The 27,069-nt window shown below is 45.6% G+C and overlaps 1 protein-coding gene across 1 annotated transcript in view; it reads left to right on the plus strand.

Annotated features, from left to right (window-relative positions):
* Window positions 1-14,020, plus strand: part of EEF1G (eukaryotic translation elongation factor 1 gamma) — a 28,049-nt gene extending 14,029 nt beyond the window's left edge. The window contains exons 9-10 of the mRNA XM_088468395.1: window positions 13,487-13,611; window positions 13,739-14,020. Coding sequence (XP_088324521.1) covers window positions 13,487-13,611; window positions 13,739-13,897 — 284 coding nt within the window. The 3' untranslated portion in view covers window positions 13,898-14,020. The remainder of the gene's footprint in view (window positions 1-13,486; window positions 13,612-13,738) is intronic.
* Window positions 14,021-27,069: the final 13,049 nt, after the last annotated feature.

Genomic DNA, 27,069 nt, shown 5'->3' on the forward strand with positions numbered 1-27,069 from the left:
CGATGACTGACGTCACACCTATACCCCAAGGTATCCTGTGGAACCCTATGGACTTCGTTGAAATAGAGATAACAAGGGTAAGTTCTTGCCATATCTCATATTTTTTTCTCTTGGTATTTGAGTTAGACTTTCAGGTCTGGGCACTTAGGGAGTGATTCGGTCGTTTTGGCCATGGCGATTTTTCTATTGGGCGTTCGATGTAGCAATTCAATTGTTGCTCCATTCGGGCACAAATAGACCCAACTGCACACTTTTCTGCTCCCAGGGTGGCGAGCAGAAATGTTAAATAAGTTGGCTGTTTGGGCACACAAAGCTGGACTTGGCTACAATAGCTGTGCTTTTAGGCATGCACAAGTGGCAGTGGCGCCCGAACAGAGTAACAATTGGATTGCTCCTTTTGGGCACCCAAAAAACTGTTGAATCACCCCCTTAGAGTTACCAGATTCTAAAATGTAATCTTGGCTCTTGAGGATTGACCACGAGTTCTCAATGGGAATGAGGTCCCTGGCCATGGACCCAAAATTTCAAATTTTTTTTTTTTTTTTTTTGGGTTTTCCGAGCCACTTACTGATCACACTTGCCTTATGGCAAGGTGTTCCAAGTGACTTGGGGAACAAAACATTGAAATTTTGGGTCCATGGCCAGGAAACTGCCCAGACCTTAATTCCATTGAGAACTTGTGGTCAATCCTCAAAAGGCGGGTGGTCAAACAAAAACCTACAAATTCTGACCCAACTCCAAGCATTGATTAGGCAAGAATGGGCGGCCATCAGTCAGTATGTGGCCCAGAAGTTGATTGACAGCATGCCAGGGCGAATTGCAGAGGTCTTGAAAAAGAAGGGTCAACACTGGAAATATTGACTTTCATAAACTTAATGTAATTGTCAATAAAAGCCTTTGACACTTATGAAATGCTTGTAATTTTACTTCAGTATACCATAGTAACATCTGACATAAAGGTCTAATAACACTGAAGCAGCAAACTTTGTGAAAAACAATACTTGTGTCATTCTCAAAACTTTTGGCCATGGCTGTAGGTGTCCGAGTGCACACTTTCTTTGCTTACCTGTTGGGGAGGGAGTAGAGTGTTTTGGGCAAAAGCTTGATTGGACTGTTTTTCAAATAGCTGAGCAGCCACGGTCGACTGTAGGTCCCTCGTCCCCTTGTTGGTGGGCATGTTCAGGACTGTAAGACTGTACAGTCATGACTATGCCTACTATGAATGTACACAGAAGGTATGGTAGGTTATCATCTAGTTGTGGATTAGCTAGGCTTTGCAGGTGTGGCTACATTGAGGTTTAACAGAGCCTTATCTCTGTCAGGTGTGCTGGCCCATTCTGGTGGAGAATACACTGAAAGGCTTTGCTAACTGCTAGTGCCTGTATAAGTGTACAGTAGACAATACATTTACACAAATCTCAGTTATAATCTGGACTCTGGTGTTAATTTAAGGAGGAACAATGATTGAGATGCCTGGCCTGTTTCAGTCTAACTGTCTCAAACACAACCAGCGCAACCAGTTAATAGCTGTAGCTTAAGTTCTATGTTACACAAAAGATGTTTTCTAAAGTCACAAGTGCTCCTAAATTTAGATCACAAAGGTATCTCTGGGCACTTGGTGGTCCTGATGCGGTCAGATTTGTGCTGCATCAGGCCTGAAACCTCATCCAGGCTAGGTGAGTAAATATCACAGCTGTGCTTAATTTGGCAATTATATATGCTATTCTGCGCAGAGATGCGCCTTTTGACTCTGCTTCAGTCACCCTGGCCTGCACTGTTGTGAAATACATGCTTCAATTGCTGATCGGATGTCCCTGGGCTATGGTGCTGACCACAGGTAGGTCTTGGGTTGGGAATGCAGTTGCTAATCTTTGTTTAGGTTTGTGGCTTTGTATACAGAGAACCAGAGGGGTGTTATCATGTACTGGGAAAACGGGTCTGGGTTACTGGGCTCTTCTGTTTAGTTATGGCAACCGTTGCAGTCTTGAGTGCTATGCATATTATATGGCTGGTTGATTCTCTGACCTGCTAAGTGTTACTGGCCAGCACAGGTAGCAGTCAGGAAGCCACACAGTTGCTGGCCTATGGCAGGGTTTCCAGCTGAGCATGCACTGGTCTGAGTATGTTGGAAGCTTCTGCTGGAGCATATTATTTTAATGCTACCTGTTCTAGTTGACCATAACAAGAATCTGGGCCTGCTGTGAGCTTTTCTAGTGAAACTTCATTCAAATTATTTGAGAGGGAACTGGGAATGGATGGTGTTATACATGTAGCTGGGAAAGGGCAATCTGACGTAGCAGATATCTGGGGGAATCAGAAGGCGCTCTTCAGGAACAGTTGTCTGCTTTGTTACACCCTTTACAATACGGATTCTGTGTCAGGCAACTGAAGGCTTAATTTTGTTTTTTCATCTTCGGGGTCAATAGGGCTCCACAGGGGAGACATTGGGGTGTAGGTGGGACTTGGAGGACCGCACACCAACAGCAAAATTTTTCAATTCCAGGATGCTCTGGTCCTTCCTCCTTTACCCCGCCTACAGCCTGAGGGCAACTCGTTTCATTGGTGTCCGGCAGGAGCTGGGTCACCATTTTAACAAGGGGCTGCTATTGAGCAGGCCAAGCTTATTTTTGTTTTTATTTTCATTTAAAAGAGGCAGTCCTTGGGATGTCTGCAATGCTGCTCCATCACCCCTCCGCGGCGCTGTGACACCTGCTCTCCGTTAGGTACAGCTCTGAGGGAGACCTAGCGAAGCTCCCCGGACTGCAGCCGGGAATCAATGGAACAGGTAATGCGGATACCTGTTTGCGGGGACCCCCGTGTAGGCGCAGTCTTTCCTCCGGTCTTTGGAGACAGACCAGAGGCGCTGATGTGGACACCGGTTCGACCGGGACTCCACTAGACCACCAGGGCATTACTAGCAGTGGGGCAGGGCATATGGTAAGTCCAAGGGACCCGATGGTTGAAATCCGCATAGGGGAGAAGGCGCTCTCCCTGCGCCCCCCTCCCCCAGCTCAGGGTGCCTCTCCACTGCGGTCTTGCTGCTTCTCCTTCACTCTCTGCCCCCTCCTGAGACTCAAGGCAGCCATTTTCTGCATTCAGATCTTAGGGAACGCTAGGTCCAGTCTCCATGTAGATCTCTCCCAAGGGCCAGGGTATACAGCACTATAGCCTACCAGCCACTGCAGTCTGTGTAGTAGATTTTAGTGCCCACTGCAGTTATATTGTATATTCTGCATTGTATGTGACTTGTGCAAGCGCTGCTGTCTGTTTTCGTTTTCCTATTACTGTCGGCTTATACCTTTCCCTTTCTTCTGCTATAACCCTGGCATACTAAAGTATAGGTTCATTGTACCTCACATATCCATATATTTGTGAGGGCTATCACATATATCGCTGTTGCGCACTATTCTGCCATATTACACATACACCTGGGTTGTTCACTTCACTGTCAGATTGTGTGTTACAGTAAACTTGCAGCTATGTCTGGCAGAGGCAAGAATGACAAGCAGCCTGCTGCTTCCACTCCGGTGTCTTGTAAGTCCTGCTCAGCAGGCTTAACTTCAGAGGACCTCATTCAGGATGGTCTATGTGCATTGTATTATACAGCCCCCGGGCCCATCAGCTCCGGTGTCCTCTCCAAAGGATCCACCCTGGGCTACTTTTTCCATGGTGCTAGCAAAAATTGCAGACCATCTAACGATCCCTGTGGTAGCTCCCCCTATGGGATGGCCACAGCCGGTACTTCCTGCAAATCTTTTGCATTCCCCATGGGTAGACATACTTTCTACCTCAGTGCAGAGTCTGGTAGCTACCTCCTACAGCCTTTCAGCAAATGCTGCAAAAAGGGACCCCTACCTAGTAAACCTACGAAGTAGTCCACCTAGTTATCTGATTCTGAATGATCATCTGGGGAGGCTGAAGATGCAGACCTCTCTCACTCCCCTCTGGAGACTAGGAACCCCCCCTCTAAACTGAATATACCCGAACATGAGAGCTGTAAAATATATGCTTCAAATAGAAGAGACAGAACCTGCGATTACTCGTCCTGCTAGGGCTACAGCCTGGGTGGCTAAGGCCATTGAGAATTGGGCAGAGGCCCTAGAAGAAACATTTCCCTCTGATGCTTCGAAGGGAGCAGCTGTCCTGCATATCTCAGATTAGAGATGCTGCCTCCTATTTGGGTGAAGTAGCTATGGATACAGCTCTCCTAGCCTCCAAGGCATCTGCCACTTCTGTAGTAGCCTGCCGAATTGTTTGACTAATGGAAGGCAGTTGCGGACTCTAAAAAGGCTTTGGAGTCTCTGCCTTATTCAGGGGATATCCTAGTTGGCTCAGAATTGGACAAAATTGTGACTACCTTGGCTGCTTCAAGACCGCGTTCCTGCCCTCTGCATATAATACGAAGCATCGGACGAAATCTTTTCGGTTCTTTTGTCCTCAAGGAGAAGCTAAAGGTCAGTCCTTTTCAAGGCATGGGGCATCACCTAAGGCTTCCAAGCCTAGGACCAAATAGTCCTGGGCTACTAGACGTCCACCTACCAAATCTGAGAACAAGCCTTCAGCCTGACTGGGTGGGCCTCTCCCTGGGAGCTCCCAGGGTGGGAGGCTGACTTCTTCAATTCGCCCAGTTCTAGTGTCAGACGCCTGGCTAAGAGAAGTGGTCTCCCATGGATATGCCCTCCATCAGACACACACAAGGCCCTGCTGCTCCAAAAGGCCATTCAGTCCTTACTGCTCTCAGGAGTAATAATTCCGGTCCTCTCCACAGCGAACGAAGGGCCATTATTCCATCCTTTTTCTTAGTTTAGAAGCCAAACTGGTCTCATTGGCCTATCCTCAACCTCAAGTCTCTGAACAAGTTCATAAGGGTGGCCAGATTGATGGAAACCCTCCACTCTATTATCCTGGCTATGGAGCTTGGGGACTTTATGGTGTGTCTGGACATTCGGGACGCTTACCTACATGTACCTATAGCGCCTTCTCATAAACAATATATGTTCACTCTAGGTCCTATGTCTAAAAAGGGCATGTCTTTATGACACGTCGGCTCTTCGTTACCCTTGGGGGCGTGCCGGGCAGCCCCCAAGCGCTGCAGTCACTGTGAATGTGCCAGGCATCCATTCACTTGCTGTGGCTGCAGCACCGCCGTTTTCCTCACCCGTGGGGCGGTGTGTCGGAGGGCAGGGTGCTTTCTGCCCTTTAGAAATAGGGCAGGGCGTAGTGACCCGCTGAAACAGCCTAGCTGTAGAATGTCCGGATGGCTATTCTACAGCAACATTACCAATTTCAGGCTCTGCCTTTTGTCCTTTCAACGGCTCCTTTGGTCTTTACCAAGATTATTGCAGTTTAGGTGGCCTATCTTCGTCGTCAAGAGATCAGACTGCTCCCATATTTAGACCTCTTGCTGTTGGCCAGCTCCCCAGAAATTCTTCACTGCCATCTACAGATAACCATTGCCTTTCTACAAATGAATGGCTGGCTGATCAACTGGAAAAAGTCTTCCTTGGCACTCAAAGAATGGTACATTTGGGAGCCCTCCTGGACTGTCAGGTTCAGAGAATCTTCCTAACTGCAGACAAAATCTCTGTATTACAGCATCAGGTGCGCAGATTACTACACAGTCGCCGAATGTCTATTCACTCAGCAATGCAGACCCTGGGATCCATGGTGTCCACCTTCAACATGGTGCAGTTTGCTCAGTTTCACTCCCAGGCCCCTAAAACGCCTGATCCTCTCCAGGTGGAACGGGCTGCTTCATCTTCTCAGATCCCAGAGGATGAGCCTCTACCCTGAGGTTCGCCTGTCCTTGGCCTGGTGGCTACAGACTTCACACTTGAACAAGGGGTGCCCCTTTTGGATCCTGGACTAGGTACTCCTAACCACGGACACAAGCATCCGCAGGTGTGGTGACTGGCCAGCACTCTGTCTCGGCTGGAGTCCAGCGGTCCTGGAAGGTCTTGCCAATCAATGTTCTAGAACTCAGAGCCATCTACAGAGCTCTCACTCTGGCTCAAGATATTCTTCAGAGCAGGCCAGTACAAGTACAGTCCGAGAATGCCACGTCAGAAACCTACTTCAATCACCAAGGAGGCACTCTAAGTCGGGCAGGAATGGCAGAAGTGTCCTGCGGACCGAACGCCATCTCCACAGTGCTTCCCAAGAATTCTCAATTGGGAAGCGAGTTTCCTAAGCAGTCACGACGTGCATTCAGGAGAGTGGTCTCTACATCCAGAAGTCTCTTCTGGTGGACAAATGGGGTCTACCAGATGTAGATCTCATGGCCTCAAGACACAACCACAAACTTTTAGTATATGGAGCCAGGACAAGGGACCCCAACGTGGCCTTCATGCATGCGTGAGGTGGACCTTCCATTTGGCGTACCTCTTCCCTCCAATATCCTTTTCTTGTTCTTTGGATGTTCAAACAGGAAGGGGATACAGTCCTGTTGGAAGCTCCGGCTTGGCTGAGACACCATTGGTACTCCGACCTTCAAAGTCTCTCCATGGACGTTCCTCTTCAACTTCCTCTATGACCAGACCTGTTGTCTCTGGGTCCCTGTCTACATCCGGACCTGGCCCGCCTATCTTTAACTGCTTGGCTTTTGATACATACCTCCTATTATGGTCTAAGAGGTTTTCTAGCTCTGTGGTCCAGACCATGATCAGAGCTCATAAATATGCCTCTGTCAGGAATTATTACCGGGCATGGCATACATATTTCAAGTGGTGTACCCCAAGCAACTATGACCCTCAAGTTTTTAAGGTTTCTTGAATACTTACCTTCAGGCTGGATTGGATCTTGGACTCGGTCTAGCATCTCTGATGCACATCACTGTTCTGTCAATATGGTTCCAGGGCAGAATTGCTCTTCTACCGGATGTTTACACCTTTCTACAAGGTGTTCTACAAATACAGCCTCCCTTTGTCCCTCCTGTGACTCCGTAGGATTTGTCAGTGGTTCTCCACGCACTTCAGGAACCTCCATTCGAACCCTTGGAATCAGTGGATGTCAAGTGGCTCAAACGAAAACTGTTTCTTCTGGCTATAGCATCTGCCCATAGGGTATTTGATTTAGGGGCGCTTTCATGTCACTCCCCCTTTTTAATCTTTCATCAGGACAGGGCTGTTCTTAGAACTCGCCCTGGCTTCCTTCCCAAAGTGGTTTCTCTCTTCCACATGAATGAGGAAATTGTGGTTCCGGCCTTTCCATCACTAGACCTCTCAGCAGATGGTCTAGTGGTCCGTGCTCTGAAGATCTATGTGGACCGCACTAGTTCCATCAGGAAATCAGACTCCCTCTTCATCTTATATGAATTCCATAAGAAGGGATGGCCAGCTAACAAACCGACCCTGGCCATATGGATTTGCATTTCTGTGCCAGCTACAGTATCTGCTCATTCTACTGGCTCTGTGGGTCCCTCCTGGGCAGCCCGACGTGGCGCCTCCTGCTGAACAACTATGCAAGGCGGCTATGTGGTCTTCTGTCCACACCTTTCTTATGTTCTAAGCCTTAGATACATTTGCCTCATCTTAACTCAGGAGCGTCGTCGCCCTTGTACTGCTTTGGTACATCCCCATTGTCTCCCCTATGGACCCCGAAGAAGAAGAAAAGTAGTTAGTTAACAAGGGCAAGTTTTACCATTTCTTCATAGTCCATAAGGTCCACAGGGCACCCGCCCTGACGCACCTGGCTTCTATGGGTTTCTCCTCGGTCACTTGTTTCCTTCTCTGTGTGAGAGGTGAGATTCCTCAGTGTACCAGTCTTCCTTCTCTCCTGTCCTGCTCCTCCCTTGGGCTTTGTTAACTAAACTGAGTTGCCCTCAGGGTAGTGTCTAATTCCCCTTCACTAAGAGGACCCTGACATCAGCCAGTGTTCAGCGTCATTCCCTACCATCCAAGTGGGCATAGAGGGGGAATATAACAATGTAGCGAGCCACCAAGCCCGAAGCGTGGAGAGTACAGCGAGCCCGCGGGGGGACAACTTTCTTTAAGTGGGTACAATTTACTTGTTTAGCTGGCCTTCATGGGCATGAACTGCAGTTCCGCCCTCACTCACGTCACTTCCAGGTTCCTAGCATGAAAGGGAAATGAGCTCTACCTTGGTCTCAGGCTGCGGGCGGGGTATAGGGGGGAGGGACCGAAGCATCCTGCGAGTGAAATTCTTTGCTGTTGCTATCCGGTCCTCCAAATTCCACCTACACCCCACTCTCCCCTGTGGACCCTATGAACTTTGAAGAAAGAGTTAACAAGGGTAAGTTTTTACCATAACTCTCCTTTTTCCCCCCTCTTCCTTTTTTTTTTTTTTTTTTATTTATTTTTTTAAACCGTTCCTATTTCAATTATGTGAAAAATGATTCTTTCATTTCAAATGAGTCTAATTCCCGGTAAGTCTGCTTTGGCATGACAAAGCACAAGGGCAGACTCTTAACGTGGCTGAAGTTGACCTAAGTAGAGACTGTTTGTTTTGTTTTTCTCATGGACAACTTTACATGGCTCCCGTGTGAAGACTGGGCGGATTGCCAGTATACCATAAAGAGGACTCCAGTCATTTTGTGGTTAACAAATAAAATGCAAAATAAAAAAACACCTGTAGATGGCGTTGTTACCACACAAAGCTTTTACTTGTGCTGATGCAGTCAGCTATTTGGGAGCTGCACCTATTTAGCTGCAAAGAATGTTGCTGTTCTATAAATGCTTTTAAACCAGTGGTTCCAAAATTTCCTTGAATCAGGGCGCCCCAGAGTATCTTCATTGTTTTCTCAGCACCCCTGGACCAAAAGTTTCTTGAGAAATTCAGCAAAATTTATTACATTAAGTAGACCGTGCTTACCTGTCACACTTAAGGCTCACACACTAGACGATGTGTGTATGAGCAGGTATTGGCAGCGCCGGGCCTGATGGGAGTGCAGACATTAGTAGGTGTGTACACACTTGCCGATGTCTGCCACAATGGTGGGAGGGGTAGCGGGGCCATGCTGCATTCGGCAGCATGGCATCGTGAACGATATCCCCAGATTTGGCAGCACGTACAGCCACCTGGGGAAAATCGTTAACGACCCGCGGGAGTGCGCATCTTCTATTGTTCAGGACATACACACTGGACAGTATATTCTCTTTTTTTTTTTTTCTTCAGGGTCCACAGGGATACCATGGGGTAATGTGGTTAGAGAGATCCAGGCACCAAACAGTTAAAGCTTTCAGCTCCCAGGATGACTGACACATCATTGTAACAGGGGGCTACTCTAGCAGTCCTAAGCTTTTATATGTTTGTTTTTGGGTTGGCAGTGCTGAGCGTCTGAATTAAAATGCATGTACTGCAACTCCTTCTACCTCCGCCGGGCCGCAACATCAGTAACAGGGCTGGTGATTTTGGCGGGTCTATGCTGAGCTTGCTAGCAGCTATGCTGGGGCCAGGACTGCAACCGGACACACGGAGATATCGGGGTAAGGGGATTCCTCGCTTACTGGGAATCGCACTTGGTAATTTTCCGGCACAGGAGACTCACCGGAAGCTGCTGCAGTCAGGGCCCGGAGCATCCGTGCCCTCACTAGACCACCAGGGCCTTATAGTCTGACATCGGGGATCAGCGGCAGATGCTTCTGCTGCCATGAGGCCAGTGTGCCTGGCCGGTTAACGCAGCTTAGGGGAGGTAGGCGCTCCCCAGATGCAGTCCCTTCAAAGGTTTTTTTTGTGCGTCTACCTGCCCTGTGTATATGAGCTGCTTACAGTCCACTATAGGTGCGCTGCTGTAGCTGTTGGTCTTAGGAGGCTTTGGGTCAGTCTCCCTGTATACCTCTCCCATGGACCAGGTATATAGTGCTCTATATCTTACCAAGCATCGTGTTGTGAGTAGTTGATTCAGAGCCCAGTGCAACTTACATTGTGTATGTATTGTGTGTGACTGTTTGCTAGCTGCTGGGTGATACTGCTTTTTGTTTTGGGCTGTCCGTTATAACGATCACTGTTTTTCTCCTCAGCCCTCTGTTGCCGGGGTGGGGGGTTTTCCTTGGTACTTCACATTTATTTGTTATTTGTGAAGGTTGTCACATTTTATTACATTGCACTGTTACTTTTTGACATATCATAAAGGTAATGGGAAGCAGGAGGGGGAGGCCCCTGTGTCCAGTGTGTACTGCCCTTTAGGGTGGGTTATGTGGTGGAAGACAGGGCTGTGCTTCTATTTGCCCATGTGTTTTAATTAGTTGCCACCAGCCCTGGTTTTGTCTATCACATGGACCATAAATAATTTGATTTACCACTGGATCACCAACCCATGGTACCCCTGCAATTGCCTCGAGGCACCCCTGTTTGGGAACCACAGATATAAGCAATGCTATTCTGTTCTAACTAGTGTGGATGTCTCTCACACTGTGGTAGGTTGTCTTCAGGATTCTGTTGTAGTGCCAGCAATGTATGCCTTTGTGTAATAGAATTCCTGACTGACTGGTGGTGTCTTGCTCTCCTCTTACGCCATGCGGCACACAGTCACAAGCCATGCCTTAGTTTGTGGTGGCGACTCTTATTGTGGTCTTTATGGCTTTCTGCCACAGATAATGAAACGTGGAGATGTCCACACGTGTCTGAGCTTGCAGTGTAGGTGCAGACGTGAAACACTAGGTATAAGCAGGGCTGTATTTTGGCTGCTCCCAATATGGGAGTGGGGCCAAGGTTGAATGAAGGGGCAGGTTGCTGAGCTTCTAAGGGAGTGTAGAAAAACAAAGGGTGAGTCTGCTACTGCCAGGTATTGAATTCCAGAGGGTGCAGCTTGGGAAAGCAGTTCAGTAGGACTGGGGGAGGTGGTTATCACACAGATGGGACTGGTTTATACGCTGTTCAGTATAGATAGTTTGTCATGTTTAGTGGCTACAGAGAAACGAGTCCTAAAAAAGAGCACTTGTAAGCGTTACCGTATCGAAAGGGAATTATTGTATTAGCATAACTTCATTTACAGAGGAGTAGAGTTCACTCTTTCATGTAGCACAGGGTTTCCCAAACTGTCATCAAGGCACCCTAACAGTCCAGGTTTTAAGGCTATCCATGGTTGTGCACAGTTGGTATAATCAAACTCTCAGGTACTAATTACGTCAACTGTGCTTCAGCATGGATAGCCTTTAAAACCTAAACCATTAGGGTGCCTTGTGGAGTCATTTTAGGAAACACTGACATGGCAGACTTTAAATGTCTTATTTCATACAGTAAAATTGACATGTTACCCACGAAAAGAAAATGTACAACCTCTTGGGCTTGCAGTCTGAGCGCTGGGGCCATTGTTCTAATGATTGCATATATACATTTTTTTGTGTGTAGTTGCTGATGATCAGGGGAGTGTAGTAGTTTATCTTTATGTTGGAAGGAAAGCGCTGTGGTAAGGGTTAAAGTGGCCACACATCTGACTAGCCACGAGAGACAAGTATTGCCATGTTTGTCCATACTTGTACAATCTTGCAGATCTGGTCTTTTATCACTCTGCAGAAATGGCTGTATCACACGGGTGGGTCCCTTTTAGATTGGTCAGACAAGGAAACTCATAGACCAGTGTTTAACAGCACTCCTTATCCCTAACCTCTTGTGTTTCCAGGATTTAATGTAATCATGCACAGGTGACTCTCTACTTGGCTGGGTCGCTAATTATCCCACCTGTTTCCACTGACTGCAATCCTGGAAACATGACCTGTTGGGTGTATAATAATTAAGAAACTCTGCTAGATGCAATCGTTTTCATACATACACCATTAACAGTCCATGCTTACTGATGTCTAATTAGGTGTTGATCGGTAAAGGGAGGTTGCCTCAAATCGCAGTAGTAGTTTAGATGGACTGTTGCAGTAGTAGTTTAGATGGACTGTCCAATTGTAATCTTTTTATTTGCAGGGACAAATCATGTGACCTTTATGGTGCATACACACGATCAGATTTTTCCTTCAGATATGAACGATAACTATTTAAAAATCGTTCAGTCGTTCATATTTGAAGGAAAATCGTTCATATCTGACATGCCTGAACGATGGACGATCAACGATGCGCGTTCCCGATGGTCAGATAACGATTTCTGACATCTGATGGGTTTGCAGTCAGACTTGGACGATTCCATTCATTTTAATGCAGTCAAAAATCGTTCAAATCGTTCAAATCGTTCAAAACTTTGGTAAAATCGTTCAAATCGTTCAGATCGTTTAATCGTTCATCTGACAAATCTGACAAGTCTGACAAATCTGACCGTGTGTACGCTCCAATAGAGTGCAAACAAAAAGAACCTATATGTACTAATTGCAAAGTAGTAGCTGCACACTGGTATACAAGCCAAGTAATGAGCATGCCAGTGCTCCGTTCCGCATGTGAAAGTTTCCGTGTAACAATGTTTGAATAAAATGATTGCTGAATTGTTAGGTCTGACAATTATTTTGCAACACTAAAAAGAACCCCTAACAGACCTCTCCTCTCCTAAAGCCCTCTGTCCCAGTGAAGAGAGAAGTCTTATACATTCTGCTCCTATTGTCTTTTGCAAACCTGTCTATAACTGTAAACTGTATGCCCATTGTTATACAAAAATCTATATTACTATTCCAATACAAAGTGAATGGACAAATATTTTTTACACACAAATATACACCTTTTTTACTAATATAAAACTGCATAAAATGATAATTTGTACCAGCTATATGTGCAATACATTTTATGCGGATTTATCTGGCCAGTGAACAATTCTGTCTGAAGTTGATTTTAATAGGACTACGTGTATTCTATACAGAATACACACGGGCTGCCAAGACGACTGACCTGGGGAGAAGCTGAGGGACTGATGTATGTAGGAGAAAGCAGGAAGAGGACACTTCTGTGCTCCAGTTAGGATGCTGCTGTCTCTACCTGCATGCCCCTTGGTGGTGGTCTTATGTTTTCAACAGACTGAGGAGGAAAGCTTTTCTCCTCTTGTAAATTGCAGAGCTGCACAGCACCCATTTCGAGCTATGCATGCGAAACGCAACAAAAAGCCATCGTAGTCTGCTTTCACCACACTTTTTAGGATTGCGTAAATGGAGAGAGAATTTCTTTCCCCAGCTAAAAATTTGCAGAAAAACCTTTGTTTTGTAAATAGACCCCATAGTGCTGTGTCCTAAATATAATTGACCAGATGCTTACCTGTCATTCTGTATGTGGCTTTAGCTCTAGTCTTCTGCTGTAATATACTCCAGATGCTTTAATCCAGTGGTTCTCAAACTCTGTCCTCAGGTCACATTTTTCAGGTCAACCAGCAGGTGCACAGGTGTTCTCCATTACTCACTGACCTCTTTTTTAAAAGATCCACAGGTGGCGCTAATTTCGGTTTGTGATAATTTGCGGACACCTGGAAAGCCTGCTCTGTTTGGGGCCCTGAGGACCAAGTTTGAGAACCTGTGCTTTAATCTGATCGTGGGTGTAGCACCTGTTTCCGTTTATTTCACTGTTCTATATTTCTTAACTAACACAATATTTTCTCTTTACCCAACAGGCATGTTCCAGCGTTTAGACAAACTGCGTAAAACCGGCTTTGCCAGTGTCATCTTGTTTGGAACCAACAATGACAGCTCCATCTCTGGAGTGTGGGTGTTCAGAGGCCAGGACTTAGCATTCACTGTAAGTGACACAATGCACTTGTGTTAGTGCACTGGGTAATAAGTGGGATCTGCAATGTACTTTGGAACATATTAGACAAAGGTTTGCCCTTGTCCCATGTTTAACACCTGAACTCTCGTCTTTACAGTTGTGTGCGGACTGGCAAATAGACTACGAATCCTACACCTGGAGGAAGCTGGACCCTGACAGCGAAGAATGCAAAACCCTTGCAAAAGAGTATTTCTGCTGGGAAGGAGAATTCAAACATGTTGGCAAACCATTCAACCAGGGCAAGGTCTTCAAGTGAGGACTCTGGAAGGGGAGTGAGGAGCTGTCATTTGGGGAGTGCTGATAACTGTTCTCTTCAAACCCACCACTCTGACCTTTTAACTTAAGATGGCAAACAAAAAATAAACTCAAGTCAAACAAGTGTCTGGCTGCGATTTCAATGTTTATTTGTGGTAGGAGAACATCACTTAATCTCTTGTTATCTTGTATTTTATACCACCATTCCCAATATAGAGCTAACAAAGGACTCATAAACTGGTGTACCTAATTACTGTGCACTGGAGCTTTTATAATGGCTTTTAGGGTAGGGTCACATGAGCCGCTTCTAAATACTGGCCTTCAAGTCTATCATTAGCACACTGATTCATATTGATGGTAACTATTTTCTATACGGTTGCCTGTGTATACCTATAATATATGTATTCTGCCCAGTGTGTGTGTGTGTGTGTGTGTGTGTGTATATTTATATTTTATGTAGTTAATAGACTGACTAAATGCCGCCGGTCTATATCCCGACTCTTCATCCCGACGCCGAAGGACACCGTACCGATCGTGATGAGTCCTGCCGTCCCTAGCGCTTAGCCGCGGTGGGGGGGTTAGGTTTAGGCAACCCCGGAGAGGCTTAGGCTTCTGCAACCCCCCGGGGAGGGTTAATCTAAGGGAAGGGAGGTTTAAACAGCTGCAGGCATTTCAATCCCATTCCTGTGTATATAATATGTACGTGTGAGGTTTAAGTTCATACATGTTCTGCAAGATTTAGATATACATACATATAATTCTGCTCGGTAATTATGTAATGAATTCTTCTAGATTTACATTTTGATCGATCAAAGGGAACTGCTTAGGTTTGATAAAGTCCCATGAGATGAACATTCGTTATTCCCAGTAATGTCCGATTTCTTTCCCAGATCAAAGCTATAATTGTTTTCTTTGTCAGACTCAGTATGTGTTGTGAAGAGTGAGCTAATCTTGAACATCTACACTGTCTGTAAACCACCCCCCCTACCCCTCATTCGTTGTCAGTAAATTCCAGCAGGGTTACACTTGCTGATACCCGCTCCTCTAAGTTCCTACGTTAGCAGACTGGAGAGATGATGTTGGGCTGATTATACTGGATAAGGTATCTGTGTCCCTTTTTTATCTCAGCACAAAACAAACTTGCATCTTTTTATCCTAATTTTGTCTCCTTGTTTAGTGGATAATTCTTGAAAGTGTTTTCTAAGTAGTAGGAATCATCAAAATGCTTAAGTAAAATTTTTCAATGTGAGAAAACAAAGTGGTGGAAGGTAAAAGGCAGGAGGGAAAGCTCTGCTGTATGGTCCTCTTTTTGTTTATATGGTGCCACAAGGGATCCCCAGCACCTTACAAAGTACATAATAACTGTTTTCTTGTGTGCTCATTTGTTTAACTGTACACAACAATGCGTGACAAGGGCATGGTTTATAAACATTCCTGCATTAGGGATCTTAACACCTAAATAAGCAGCAGGACATCGACAACCAAGTGTAAGGTGCCGTTGTGGGGAGTTGAGAGTAAATGATAGTACAAGTAATGGAAGTAGAAGCTTGTGAGGGAAGAGGGCCCTGCTTATGAGAGTTTACTTTCTAAACAGGAGGGGTGACCGACACATGGGGTAGACAGTGAGGATGGAGCAGTGGATTAGGAAGACTGCTTGCTTGAGAGCCTGTTTGAAGATTGGTTGAGAGGGTGAGAGTTCCAGAGGTAGGGAGCAGCACAGGCAAAATCTTGGAGGCAGGAGTGGGAGGAAGGAGTGGCAGGAGAGGTGACCTGTATTAATGGAGACAATTGGGCGGGCAGGTGTGTGAAGGGAGATTAGGTCAGATGTAAATGGGAGATGATTGGATGAGGGCTTTGTGAGTGTGAGACGCTTGAATTGGGTTCTGAAGTGGAGGGGATGTAGAATGTTTGGAGAGAAAGATGAGCGGAGCAACAGCATTGAGGACAGATTGGAGTGAAGAGAGGTGGGAGTCAGGGAGGCCAGATACGAGGAGGTTACATTAGTCCAGTGGTTCTCAAACTCTGTCCTCCAGGACCCCACACAGTTGACTTTTTTCAGGTCACCACCAGCAGGTGTACAGGTGTAGTTATTACTCACTGACACATTTTAAAAGACCCACAGGTGCAGTAATTAATTTACTTGTGATTCTGTTAGGAGACCTGGAAAATATGCACTGTTTGAACTAATGCACAGGTTCTCAAACTCTGGGCCTGATTCAGAGCCGGATGCTCTGACAAAGAGTGCTCGCTCTGAATCAGGGCCCTCCTACCTGTTATTGGAGCGGCCAAAAAGATGGTTGCGATGGTCAAGAGTCAAGACCATCGTGACCATCGGGCTTGCAACGAGACCCTGCGGTAGGGTCTCGCTGCCGCAAGCCCAGGAGTGCTTGCCCAGAGCCAAAAGCACTCCCACTGACATCACTAGTGACGTCAGTGGGGCCGGCCCCAGACTGTGGGCGTTCCCATGGGAACGCCTCCGTCTGGGCAGCCACGCCCCCACCAAAGGGGGCGTGCTGTCACTCACCATCGACAGCACGCCCCCTTTGGTGCGAGACCCATAGCGACGGCTTGGCAGTCGCTATTCGGGTCTCGCGCATGCGCTTGACGGAGCTCCCTCTGTCGTGCGCACCAGGGCACCATCGACCTGCTTGCGAGCGCTCAGCATCAGGCCCTCAGTCCTCAGGACCCCAATCTGGAGATGACCAGTGAGTGGATGAGGGTCTTTGTAGCATATTGAAGGATGGTTGAAGAAATTCTAGTTTAGCCCATGTTGAGTATATTGGTGGGGTGTAAGGCTTATGGTGCATACACATGGTCAGATTTTTCTTCATATCTGAACGATAACTATTTTAAAAATTGTTCATATCTGAAGGAAAATCTTACATGTGCACAACGATGCACGTTCTCGATTGTCAGATAACGATATCTGACTTCTGATGTGTTTGCAGTCAGTTTTAGACAATTTCCATTCATTTTAATAATCAAAAATCGTTCAATTGTTTGCAAATCATTCATCTGACTATGTGTATGCACCTTTAGGGGGTAGGAGTAAGAGCTTATTGAAATGGCACCATTTGATCCTGCATCCACATTGTACCTGTTAGGTTCTAGGTAACAATGTATAGACACACAAGGTTTGTTAGCTGTAATCTGATTTAACATTTTAGGAAACATTTTATTAGTGTAGTTGAACTGCAACATAAAGTGGCTGATTATTTAATTAAAATCCTAACTGATCTGCATGTTGGATTAAGATATTAAATGTTAACATCCTGCTGATTACCAGTGTTGCCAACTCTGAAATGGAAAAGCAGCACCTGTGAATTACAAACCAGCCAAACCATTATTGCTCTTTTAGAAGAAAAAAATGCTGCTTTATTACATTTATAGATCCCTTATTTCCATAGAAGACTTAAGGCACACATCCACTAGACCAGTGGTTCTTAAACTCGGTGCTCAGGACCCCACACAGTTCATGTTTTCCTGGTCACCTAGCAGGTGCACAGGTGTACTAATTATTCCCTGATACATGTTAAAAAATCCACATGTGGAGTTGATTATTTCACTTGTGATTTTGTGAGGAGACCTGGAAAACATGCACTGTTTGGGGTCCCGAGTTTTAAAATCCTTTTCAGATTGTTTAAATAATGTCTAAAAACGACCAGTGATGCGAGCTCCCACTGGTTGTTTAGACATCTATCCTCGTACAAATACTGTATGTTGTACAACCTGACGATATCATCAGGTTCAACATGTTTGCAGAAAATTGATGTGCCTATACTGAACGACTGCTCGCTCAGTGTAGGCACAGCAGACAGAAACGACTGCATGATTACAATTTTGTAATCGTACAGTCTTTTGCCTGTCGTCTAGTGGATGTGTGCCTTCACAGATACTTTGCTGACTACTAGCCACACTATGTAGCCCACAATGAACACCTGGTATCACACACAATGGCTAAATACACCAGGCATGGCTATACTGGTGATTATACAATCTTATTTCAGGATCCCCATGACTTGCACAGTCTGTTCACACATTTCTTCCCTAGGTCCTGCACTACACGTGCTCATTAGTTATGTGGGAAGGAGTTGCTCGCACTTGACTCTGTTTGCAGCTCACATCCATCTAGATTGGTCAATTATCTGGAGCATGCCATGAAGTCACTTGGCCTAACGTAGGTGACCTTCACTCGCACATGAGCAAAACAACCCCAAGAAAACCACAACCTGCTGCAGCTGGGAAAAAACTATTTCTTCAGGGTCCATAGGGCTCCACAGGGAGATAATGGGGTGGAGAAGGGACCAGGAGGACCAGACACCAACAGCAAAGCGTTTCAATCCCAGGATGCACTGGTCCTTACCCCGCCCACAGCCTCAGGGCACTCTTGTTTCGTTGGTGGGTTCCGGAAAGGAACTGGACCACCATTCTAATGGGGCAGCCTTATGCATCCCAAGCTTTTATTTATTTTATTTTGTACCAGAAGCATGAGAAACACCGGACTCCTCCGGTCATCTGTGCTGCCACCCCAGCACCCCTCTGTGGCGCTGTGATACCAAGCCTGCACTAGATAATCCCGAGGGGGACTAGCTAGCAGGATCCCCAGACTGCAGCCCGGAATCCAGGGGACAGGTAAGGCAGGGACCCGTGTATTAGTGCAGTCTTGCCTTCGGTCTCAGGTGACAGACTGGAGGTGCTGATGTGGACACTGGCTCACCCACTACGACACTAGACCTCTGGGGTATTAACATACTGGCGCAGAGGCATATTTATATTAAGGCCAGGGGACCCGGTGGTTAACTTCAGCCAGGGGATAAGGTGCTCTCCCTGCAGCACCTCCCCCAGCTCAGGGCGCCATTCCACTGTGGTCCTGGTATTCCCTGGGCTGCTCCTCCCTCACCCTCCGCCCCCTCAGACGCGCAGCAGCCATTTTTGGCAGGCAGTCTCCCGGAATTGCACAGTCCAGTCTCCCTGTATTCCTCTCCCAACTGCCAGGTTATAAAGCAGTATATCCTACCAGCCACTGCGGTTTGTGTAGTTGATAATAGTGCCCATTGCAGACATGTAATGTTCTTTTCTGATTTGTATGTGACTTGTGCTAGCGCTAATCTCTGTTTTTCTATACTTTCAGTTATAACTATCCCTTTCTTCTGCTATATCCTGTCATACTAAGATATAGAGCAGGGGTGGGAAACCTTTTTTCTGTTGAGGGCCATTTTGATATATAGCATTATTCACGGGCCCAGACAGGAGGGAGGCACAGTCCTGTTAATAGCGCCGGTTTGGCCCAGACATTATTTGTACTCTGATCTTCTAAGACTCTCTATAGACGTTCCTCTTCAACTTCCTCTACGAGTAGACCTGTTGTCTCAGGGTCTATGTCTACATCCGGACCTAGCCCGTCTGTCTTTAACAGCTTGGCTCTTGAGACATCCCTCCTAACGGCTAAGCGATTCTCCAGCTCTGTGGTCCAGACCATGCTCTGAGCACGTAAACCGGCCTCAGACAGGGTTTACCACAGAATTTGACATTCATATTTCCAATGGTGTGCTCCACGAAACTATGACCCGCAGTTCTAGAGATTCTCGAATTCTTGCCTTTCTTCAGGCTGGACAGAATCTAGACCTCCGCCAAGCATCAAGTGCAAGTTTCTGCTTTGTCTATCTGGTTTCAGCGCAAGATTGCTTCTATAACTGATGTCCACACCTTCATGCAAGGTGTTCTACAAACTCCCTTTGTCCCTCCTGTGGCTCCATGGGATTTGTCAGTGGTGCTCAAAGCACTTCAGGAACCTCCATTTGAACCTCTGGAATCTGGATATCAAATGGCTCACTGTGAAGACTGTTTCTTCTGGCTGTAGCATCTGCCCGTAGGGTATCGGATTTAGGGGCGCTTTTATACTGCTCCTCCTTTTTTTGATATTTCATCAGGATAGGGCTGTTGTTCTTCGAACACACCCAGGCTTCCTTCCAAAGGTGGTTTCTCGCTTCCACCTGAATGCAGAAATTGTGGTTCCGGCCTTTAATTCACCAGACCTCTCGGCAGGTGAGGCCTCTTTGGATGTTGTCTGTGCTCTAAAGATCTATGTGGACCCCGTACTGCTTCCATCCGGAACTCAGACTCCCTCTTTGTCCTATATGGACTACACAAGAAGGGATGGCCAGCTAATAAACAGACTCTGGCTAGATGGATTTGCATGACTATCTCACAGGCTTACGTGCAGACGGGCCTTCCGGTGCCGACTAGTCTCTGCTCATTCTACTCGCTCTGTGGGTCCCTCGTGGGCAGCCTGGCATGGCACCTCAGCTGAACCGCTATGCAAGGTGGCCACCTGGTCTTCTGTCAACACCTTTTATGTTTTCTGCTTTTGATACATTTGCCTTTCAAGAGAACCCTACGCCCCGAAGGAAGCATCCTATCTGCGCAGGAGCGTGCCCGCCCTTGATGTCCCAAAGCAATGTCTCCCTGTGGAGCCCTATGGACCCTGAAGAAGAAAATGAGAGTTATGGTAAAATTTACCTTTTGTTAACTCTTCCTTAGAAGTCCACAGGGCACCCCCCCCTGATGCTCCTAGCTTCTTTGGGTTTCTTCTCCTGGTCACTTGTTTCCATCTGTGTGTGAGAGAGTGTGATTCTTCAGTGTACCAGTCTTCCTTCTCTCCTATCCTGCTCCTGCCTAAAGCTTGTTAACAAAACTGAAGTGCCCTCAGGCTGTGGGTGGGGTATAGAGGGAAGGGCCGGATCATCTTTGTATTGGAAAGCTTTGCTGATGGTGTCCGGACCTCCAGGTTCCACCTACACCCCAATGTCTCCCTGTGAACTTTGAAGAAAGCGTTAACAATGTTAAGTTTTACCATAACTCTCATTATCACTGGTTAATTGTTTTTGTTTTATGATCAAAAACAGTTAACCAGTGATCTATACATAAGCATGTGACAGGTGCGTTCCTACCAATAGGTTGTGAGACAAATGCATCAATCTGAGTAGTGATTATAGATGTTATACCCGGGCATAAAACACAGTCATGGATCACGCTCACTCGCCTGGATATTAAGTCAGGATGGTTCCTCCACCAACCTTTTACCTGATTTAAAAAAAAATAATAATAATAATTATCACTGTACAACAAATAAATACTTTTTCATTTGTTTCCTTTCTAAAAATAGTCATTACTAATTTGAGGTAAAGAAAAACAAATGATTTCACAATGTTTTTACTAGCTATTTTTTTGAGCTATACTACTTGCACTATACTGTATGTACATTAGTAATATAGTCATAGTGAAAAGCTATTTTAAAATAATCTGATTTTCTTGATTTAAAACAACTGTTATTTATTTTCATTCAATCAATCACAAATAAGAACACAAAACGAAACAAACATACAGCATACGAAAGTACTATGTAATATAGTGGCCTATTCATGGGGGTGCTTTCTCTTTGCTTGTACTCCTCTTCTGGGGCATCTCTTGTCACTGTCCAACAGTAGTGATTCACCTACTCTGATATCTTTGTTCTATTGCTAAAATGTCTTGGTGGAATCGCTCACTATGCTTGTCACTCAGTGCACCACAGTCATCTTGTGTGGGTAATCCTGTGAATCACATATATTTGAATAGGGGAGGGGACAAATAACTGATTAATTTAATTGGGTCATTAGGCCCCGCCCCATCTGCATGGAACACAGATCGCTGGTAAGATTCTCTCCATTCTGCCCACTTCACTAGGAATACCCCTACATCGTCATAAATGGGCTATATCGGAACTCAGAGCTAACAGAGTTTTAAATGTCATATTCGTTCTTTGGCTGAAATCAATTAGAAGTAACTATTTTCGCATTAGAAATATTTTCATAGTTGTGCAGTGTTATACTACACTATCTGTTTCATATATCTGTTAGTAGTGTGTTTTCCTAAAGAAATCATTGGGAGAAATTTAAATCTTACTTGGTGAATGCATGTGGAATATAAATTACCAGGGGAGTAATCTGAGAAGAACTTCTGGAAACTTACTGGAGCACCTATATGAACTTTCTACACTTCTTGGTCGTTGACATTACTTTAAGGGTATTAGGTGAATACCCAGGAGGAGGGCTTGTGCTGGCTTACTCTTTCTAGTGCCATATTTGAACATCTAACTATATTGAACTGTTTGGGTGCCTTGAGGACCGCGTATGGGAACCTCTGACCTAGAACATGAAGCATCACACCACAAATGATTCTTACGTTTGCATTTGAATAACTTCAAGAATGAGATACCTACTTCAATCCAGTATCTGAAATCTACTTTTTTTTTTCCCTTCTACAAAAGGTGACAGAAGGGGTTAAGTAGGCTGTGAGGAACAGGTTATAAACAGGCAGCTGTTCATCTGTCTCCAATCCCTGTAGGCTTCATGATAAATGGTATGGTTATAATGTAAGGTGTGAAGAAGGAAAAAAATGCAGTGACCTGTGGCCGTACAGAGGCCCAGCACATACCTGTCGCAACAGGAAGTCTCTCGTCAGCTGCCATCTTATGCCATCAATAGGCTGCAATACAGCCAGTGGGCAGTTTGTGGCAGTGTATAAGTGCTTGTTTGTGTACATGCATGATGCATTGTTATTGTTTCTTTTTCTGCTGTAACCCATTGTAAATACTAGAATTCTAGTATTTACAATGTGTGTGTGTGTGTGTGTATGTATATATATATTAGGGATGTGCAGGCTCGGATAAGTTCGAGTTTGCACGTTGAGTTCGGATTTTTCCCTCCAAAAAAACGGAACTCAGAAAGAGGTTAAACGTCATCTTACATGGACGAACATCATCATTCCTGGACAAAAGTCCAGGAATGATGATGTTCGTCCATGTAAGATGACGTTTAGCCTCTTTCTGAGTTCCGTTTTTTTGGAGGGAAAAATCCGAACTCAACGTGCAAACTCGAACCTATCCGAGCCTGCACATCCCTAATATATATTTATTCCTCAGTTTGGGATTTATAGAAGCTTGGTTATTTTTGTGTATACTCTAACCAAAATACGCTGGCTGCCTTTTGTGTTAGTCTAATTTGCAAAGGTTATGGGATTTTTTTCAATTAAATCCTCATTGGGGACTAATCGGTGTCACTGGCTTTGCTGGATTTTTTTCCATTTTAGAATAGTGGGAATAAGTAAGTATGCAGAGCGGGGACATGGTGTGCAATGGCGGACACTGACCTGGGCCCTTCTGCAGAGCACAACACAAAATGATCCGGGACCTTATGAACTTGCTTAGAAAACCGGCTGTCAGCTAAGTCTACAATAGTATAATAGATGAGCAGTGCTAGTAATATAAACACCTTTGAAAGAGCAGGGATTTTGTTGGACCGTGTTTGGCAGGAGCTTTGGTGAGCAAGACTGTGACCGCATAGCTTGCTAATGTTTCTTCAGTAGTGGACTTTAGCATGGAATGCCAGGGGGAAAGCACCATCAGCAAAGGGCAGCAGTGGGCGTTAGAACATACCCTGTAATGGTGATAACTATGTACAGTAGTTAAAGGGAAAACAGGCAATCAATTGCCTGCAGTGTCAAGCTGTGGTGCAAGCAACCAGTTTAATAATTTCATAAAGATAAACAATCAGCAGGATATAATGGTCTTGTAGCTGCTCTTAAACATTCTACTGTATGTCAGTTATTACTGTCTTAGATAAGCATGTCCATTCCATGTATTTATTAGTAGACGTATTATACGTACTGTAGAGTAATGCTGTTGGATTAAACTGCTTCCCTCGGCCAATGGGAACTCTTCTCCACCTCATCGACATCCTATCCCTGGGCCCAGGACTTGGTTTACAGCTGGAAAACATTGAGTAAAATCTGAATTAATTTCTATAAGTCTTCTACTCCATACATCTCGGTTTGCTTTACAGAAAGTGTTTTATGTGCCACCTCTTTAATCTAGGTTCTTTTGACATGGTACATTGGCTCCTGAAACTTTATTCTAGTGATTATTTTTTTCTGATACTGCATCCTACTAACTGAAATCATTCCTGTACTTTTTTTTAATTCTTATGTTAAACCCACTTCTAACAGCTGGAGTTTGACTAGAGTATGTCCCTTGTTGGCCTGTTCTGTTTATACCAAATCCCTTGGCAGTGTTCTAGAATCATTTGGTTTCTATAAATAATACACCTCTGCCAACTGGGCATCACCCTCTTCCCATCAGTCATGTTTCTAGCATCCAACTGCATTGCTGACAGCTATTCAGCCCATGGCTTTAGTGGATCACTCGGCCTACATAATGGTCAGATCTTTCCCGGGGCCGTCATAGGTTTCAATATCTGACAGGGGTGTGGTCTCACTAAAAGGGCATGGTATGTCATATATAGACATGGTATAATCACATAAGGGCATAGTATATTATATATGGAAATGCAGAGCCATAACTACACTTTTTGGTGCCCTGTGCCAGTGAGAGCGTTGGCGCCCCCTCCTCCCAATTTTTAACTAGGGACATAAGAGTGCACCTGAAAAAGGGCCATGGCCTCATGGGAAAGGGCCAGGAGATGTTGGAGAAAAAAGAAGAAGAGGAAGCTACAAGTGAGAATGATAATAAACAGCACCTCCTGCCCTATGCCATGGCACAGGTCGCACTACCCTAGTTACGGCCCTGTGGACATGGTATATCACATAAGGGCATGATACCGTATATCATATATGAACCTGGTATATCATAGGGACATGGTTTATCATATATGGACGTGGTATATCATGCATGGACATGGTTTGAGTTGACGTGGGAGCGGTATATATTATCTTGAATTTTCATTCAAGAATATTACACTTAATTAAGTTGTTTTGCCATAGCCAAATGGGAGTATCCTGACATTTATTCACTAAACTTGTCCTGCCCTGACAACTGTCTGCTCCCGCTCCCCGTGGAATAATCACTGTGTAGTATTACTCCACTTAAATAAATGTATAGCTCTAATGTACAGTCCTCTTCATTACATCTTCATTGGACCTCTCTGCCCCAGCATATCAGTGTCTTCCAGCTGCTGAGCTGGTCTCTGTTCCATTGATACCTAAAAGTGCCATTTTTATATGTAAATGTGGGAGATTATAGTGTTGCTATATAATAAAATATAAAACAAATTGACTTAATTACATTGCAAACGGAGAAACCTGCAGCCAACTTTACAGGCACAGTAAATATTTGCGAATAGGACGTCTCTAGAAATCCCAGTATGTCGGTATGTACACAAAATAAAAACCAAAACCAAAGCATACTGGTGCAGAAATATCCCATAGAACATGTCCTGCTACTGGCCACCAGGTATACCTTTATACTACAACAGCAGACTGCCTCAGTATCTACCTCTGTGTGTGTAGTCTGAGGGCCTGATTCATTACAGATCACGCAGTTCTGCTGCTAATGTCTGCAACTGCTCAGCCAGCATAGAGACTCCCACTACTGCTCTCTCTCTTCCGTAAGACATCGCAATCCTGCGTGTACATCGGTAACATCGGCCCCCCATGCAGAATTACAGCAGCTCTGACCTGTCTCAGAAATTGCAAGTCTCGCCACACGCAGTCAGTACTCAAGCTGAGTATTCAGTGGCTATCTTATGCACGCCCAGGAAACAGCATTCAAAATGACAGGCACGCCTGCGTTTCTCTGACCACTCTGCTGTCACCACCCCCAAACGCTGATGTCCTGTCACTCACTCTGCGATGGGTTTGTATCTGCGTACGTGATCGCAGTGCAATAGCTATGTTGACCTGTGCATGCGCACTAGGTGCATACACATGCACAGTACACACCATCGGCCAATCTGCGTATGCTGTTGCAATTGCAATCTGAGATTAAATCAGGCCCTGAGTACTTAGTCTCATCTGGCCCCACCCTTCTACTACTGGCTGTTGGCCAAAGGATCTGCCTTGTTCTAACCAAACCACATGCAGGAAGCTAGTGACTCATATTCGTGGGTATCACTAACACAAAGCATGATCTTATAATAGCACACAGAATAGAGTACAGCAGCATTCTGCTAATAGTTCACTGAGCACCTCTACCGCTTTCAGCTATTGCACAGTATGGGGTTGCTATGGGCAACATCTCCATTTCTAAAAACCAACACTGTAGTAAATACTGTATACCCCCATGTCTCTCTTCATATTAAATAAGACAGCACATTGCCACTTCTCGTTATACTTCTCTGTATTAGTTGTTAGTCTGTATCCTGTACAATAACTGCAGTTTACTGTATAAATCTTCTAATAATTATGTTGCTTTATGAAGGAAGCATGTGTGCGAATAATATGGAGGAGAGGGGTATAGCAACCAGTAAAATACTTCTTTATGGTAATAGTGGCCAATTATTCACTCCATTCAATATTTATATAACCTTATAAACTTTATAGAGCATGCAAGAGTACAGCGACCTCCTACCCTACGTGTAGGGATAGTTCATGATTTCAGCCTCCTCCCCTACGTGTAGCAAGAGCCCATGCCATTGACTTCCCCCACTACGTATAGCGAGAGCCCATACCGTTGGCTTCCTCCCCACGTATAGCGAGAGCCCATGCCGTTGGCTTCCTCCGCTACGTGTAGTGAGAGCCCATGCCGTTGGTTTCCTCCCCTACGTGTAGCAAAAGCCATTGGCTTCCTCCCCTACGTATAGCGAGAGCCCATGCCGTTGGCTCCCTCCCCTATGTGTAGCGAGAGCCCATGCCGTTGGCTTCATCCCCTACGTATAGCGAGAGCCCATGCCATTGGCTTCCTCCCCTACGTATAGCGAGAGCCCATGCCGTTGGCTTCCTCCGCTACGTGTAGCAAGAGCCCATGCCGTTGGCTTCCTCCGCTACGTATAGCGAGAGCCCATGCCGTTGGCTTCCTCCCTACGTATAGCGAGAGCCCATGCCGTTGGCTCCCTCCCCTATGTGTAGCGAGAGCCCATGCCGTTGGCTTCCTTCCCTACATGTAGCAAGAGCCAATGCCGATGACTTCCTCCCCTACTTATAGCGAGAGCCCATGCCGTTGGCTTCCTCCCCTACGTATAGCGAGAGCCCATGCAGTTGGCTTCCTCCCCTACATATAGTGAGGGGATGCAATCGGGAAGCCGGCTGACATTAAACCGTCTAGATGTAGACGCCGCTCATTTCACTGACGCCGGGAGACCGGCACCCGGCATCCCGATCGAAGGGATGCCGGGCGCCGCC

This window comes from Taudactylus pleione, unplaced genomic scaffold (assembly GCF_031769625.1).
Source record: "Taudactylus pleione unplaced genomic scaffold, aTauple2 ptg000085l, whole genome shotgun sequence".
NCBI lineage: Eukaryota > Metazoa > Chordata > Amphibia > Anura > Myobatrachidae > Taudactylus > Taudactylus pleione.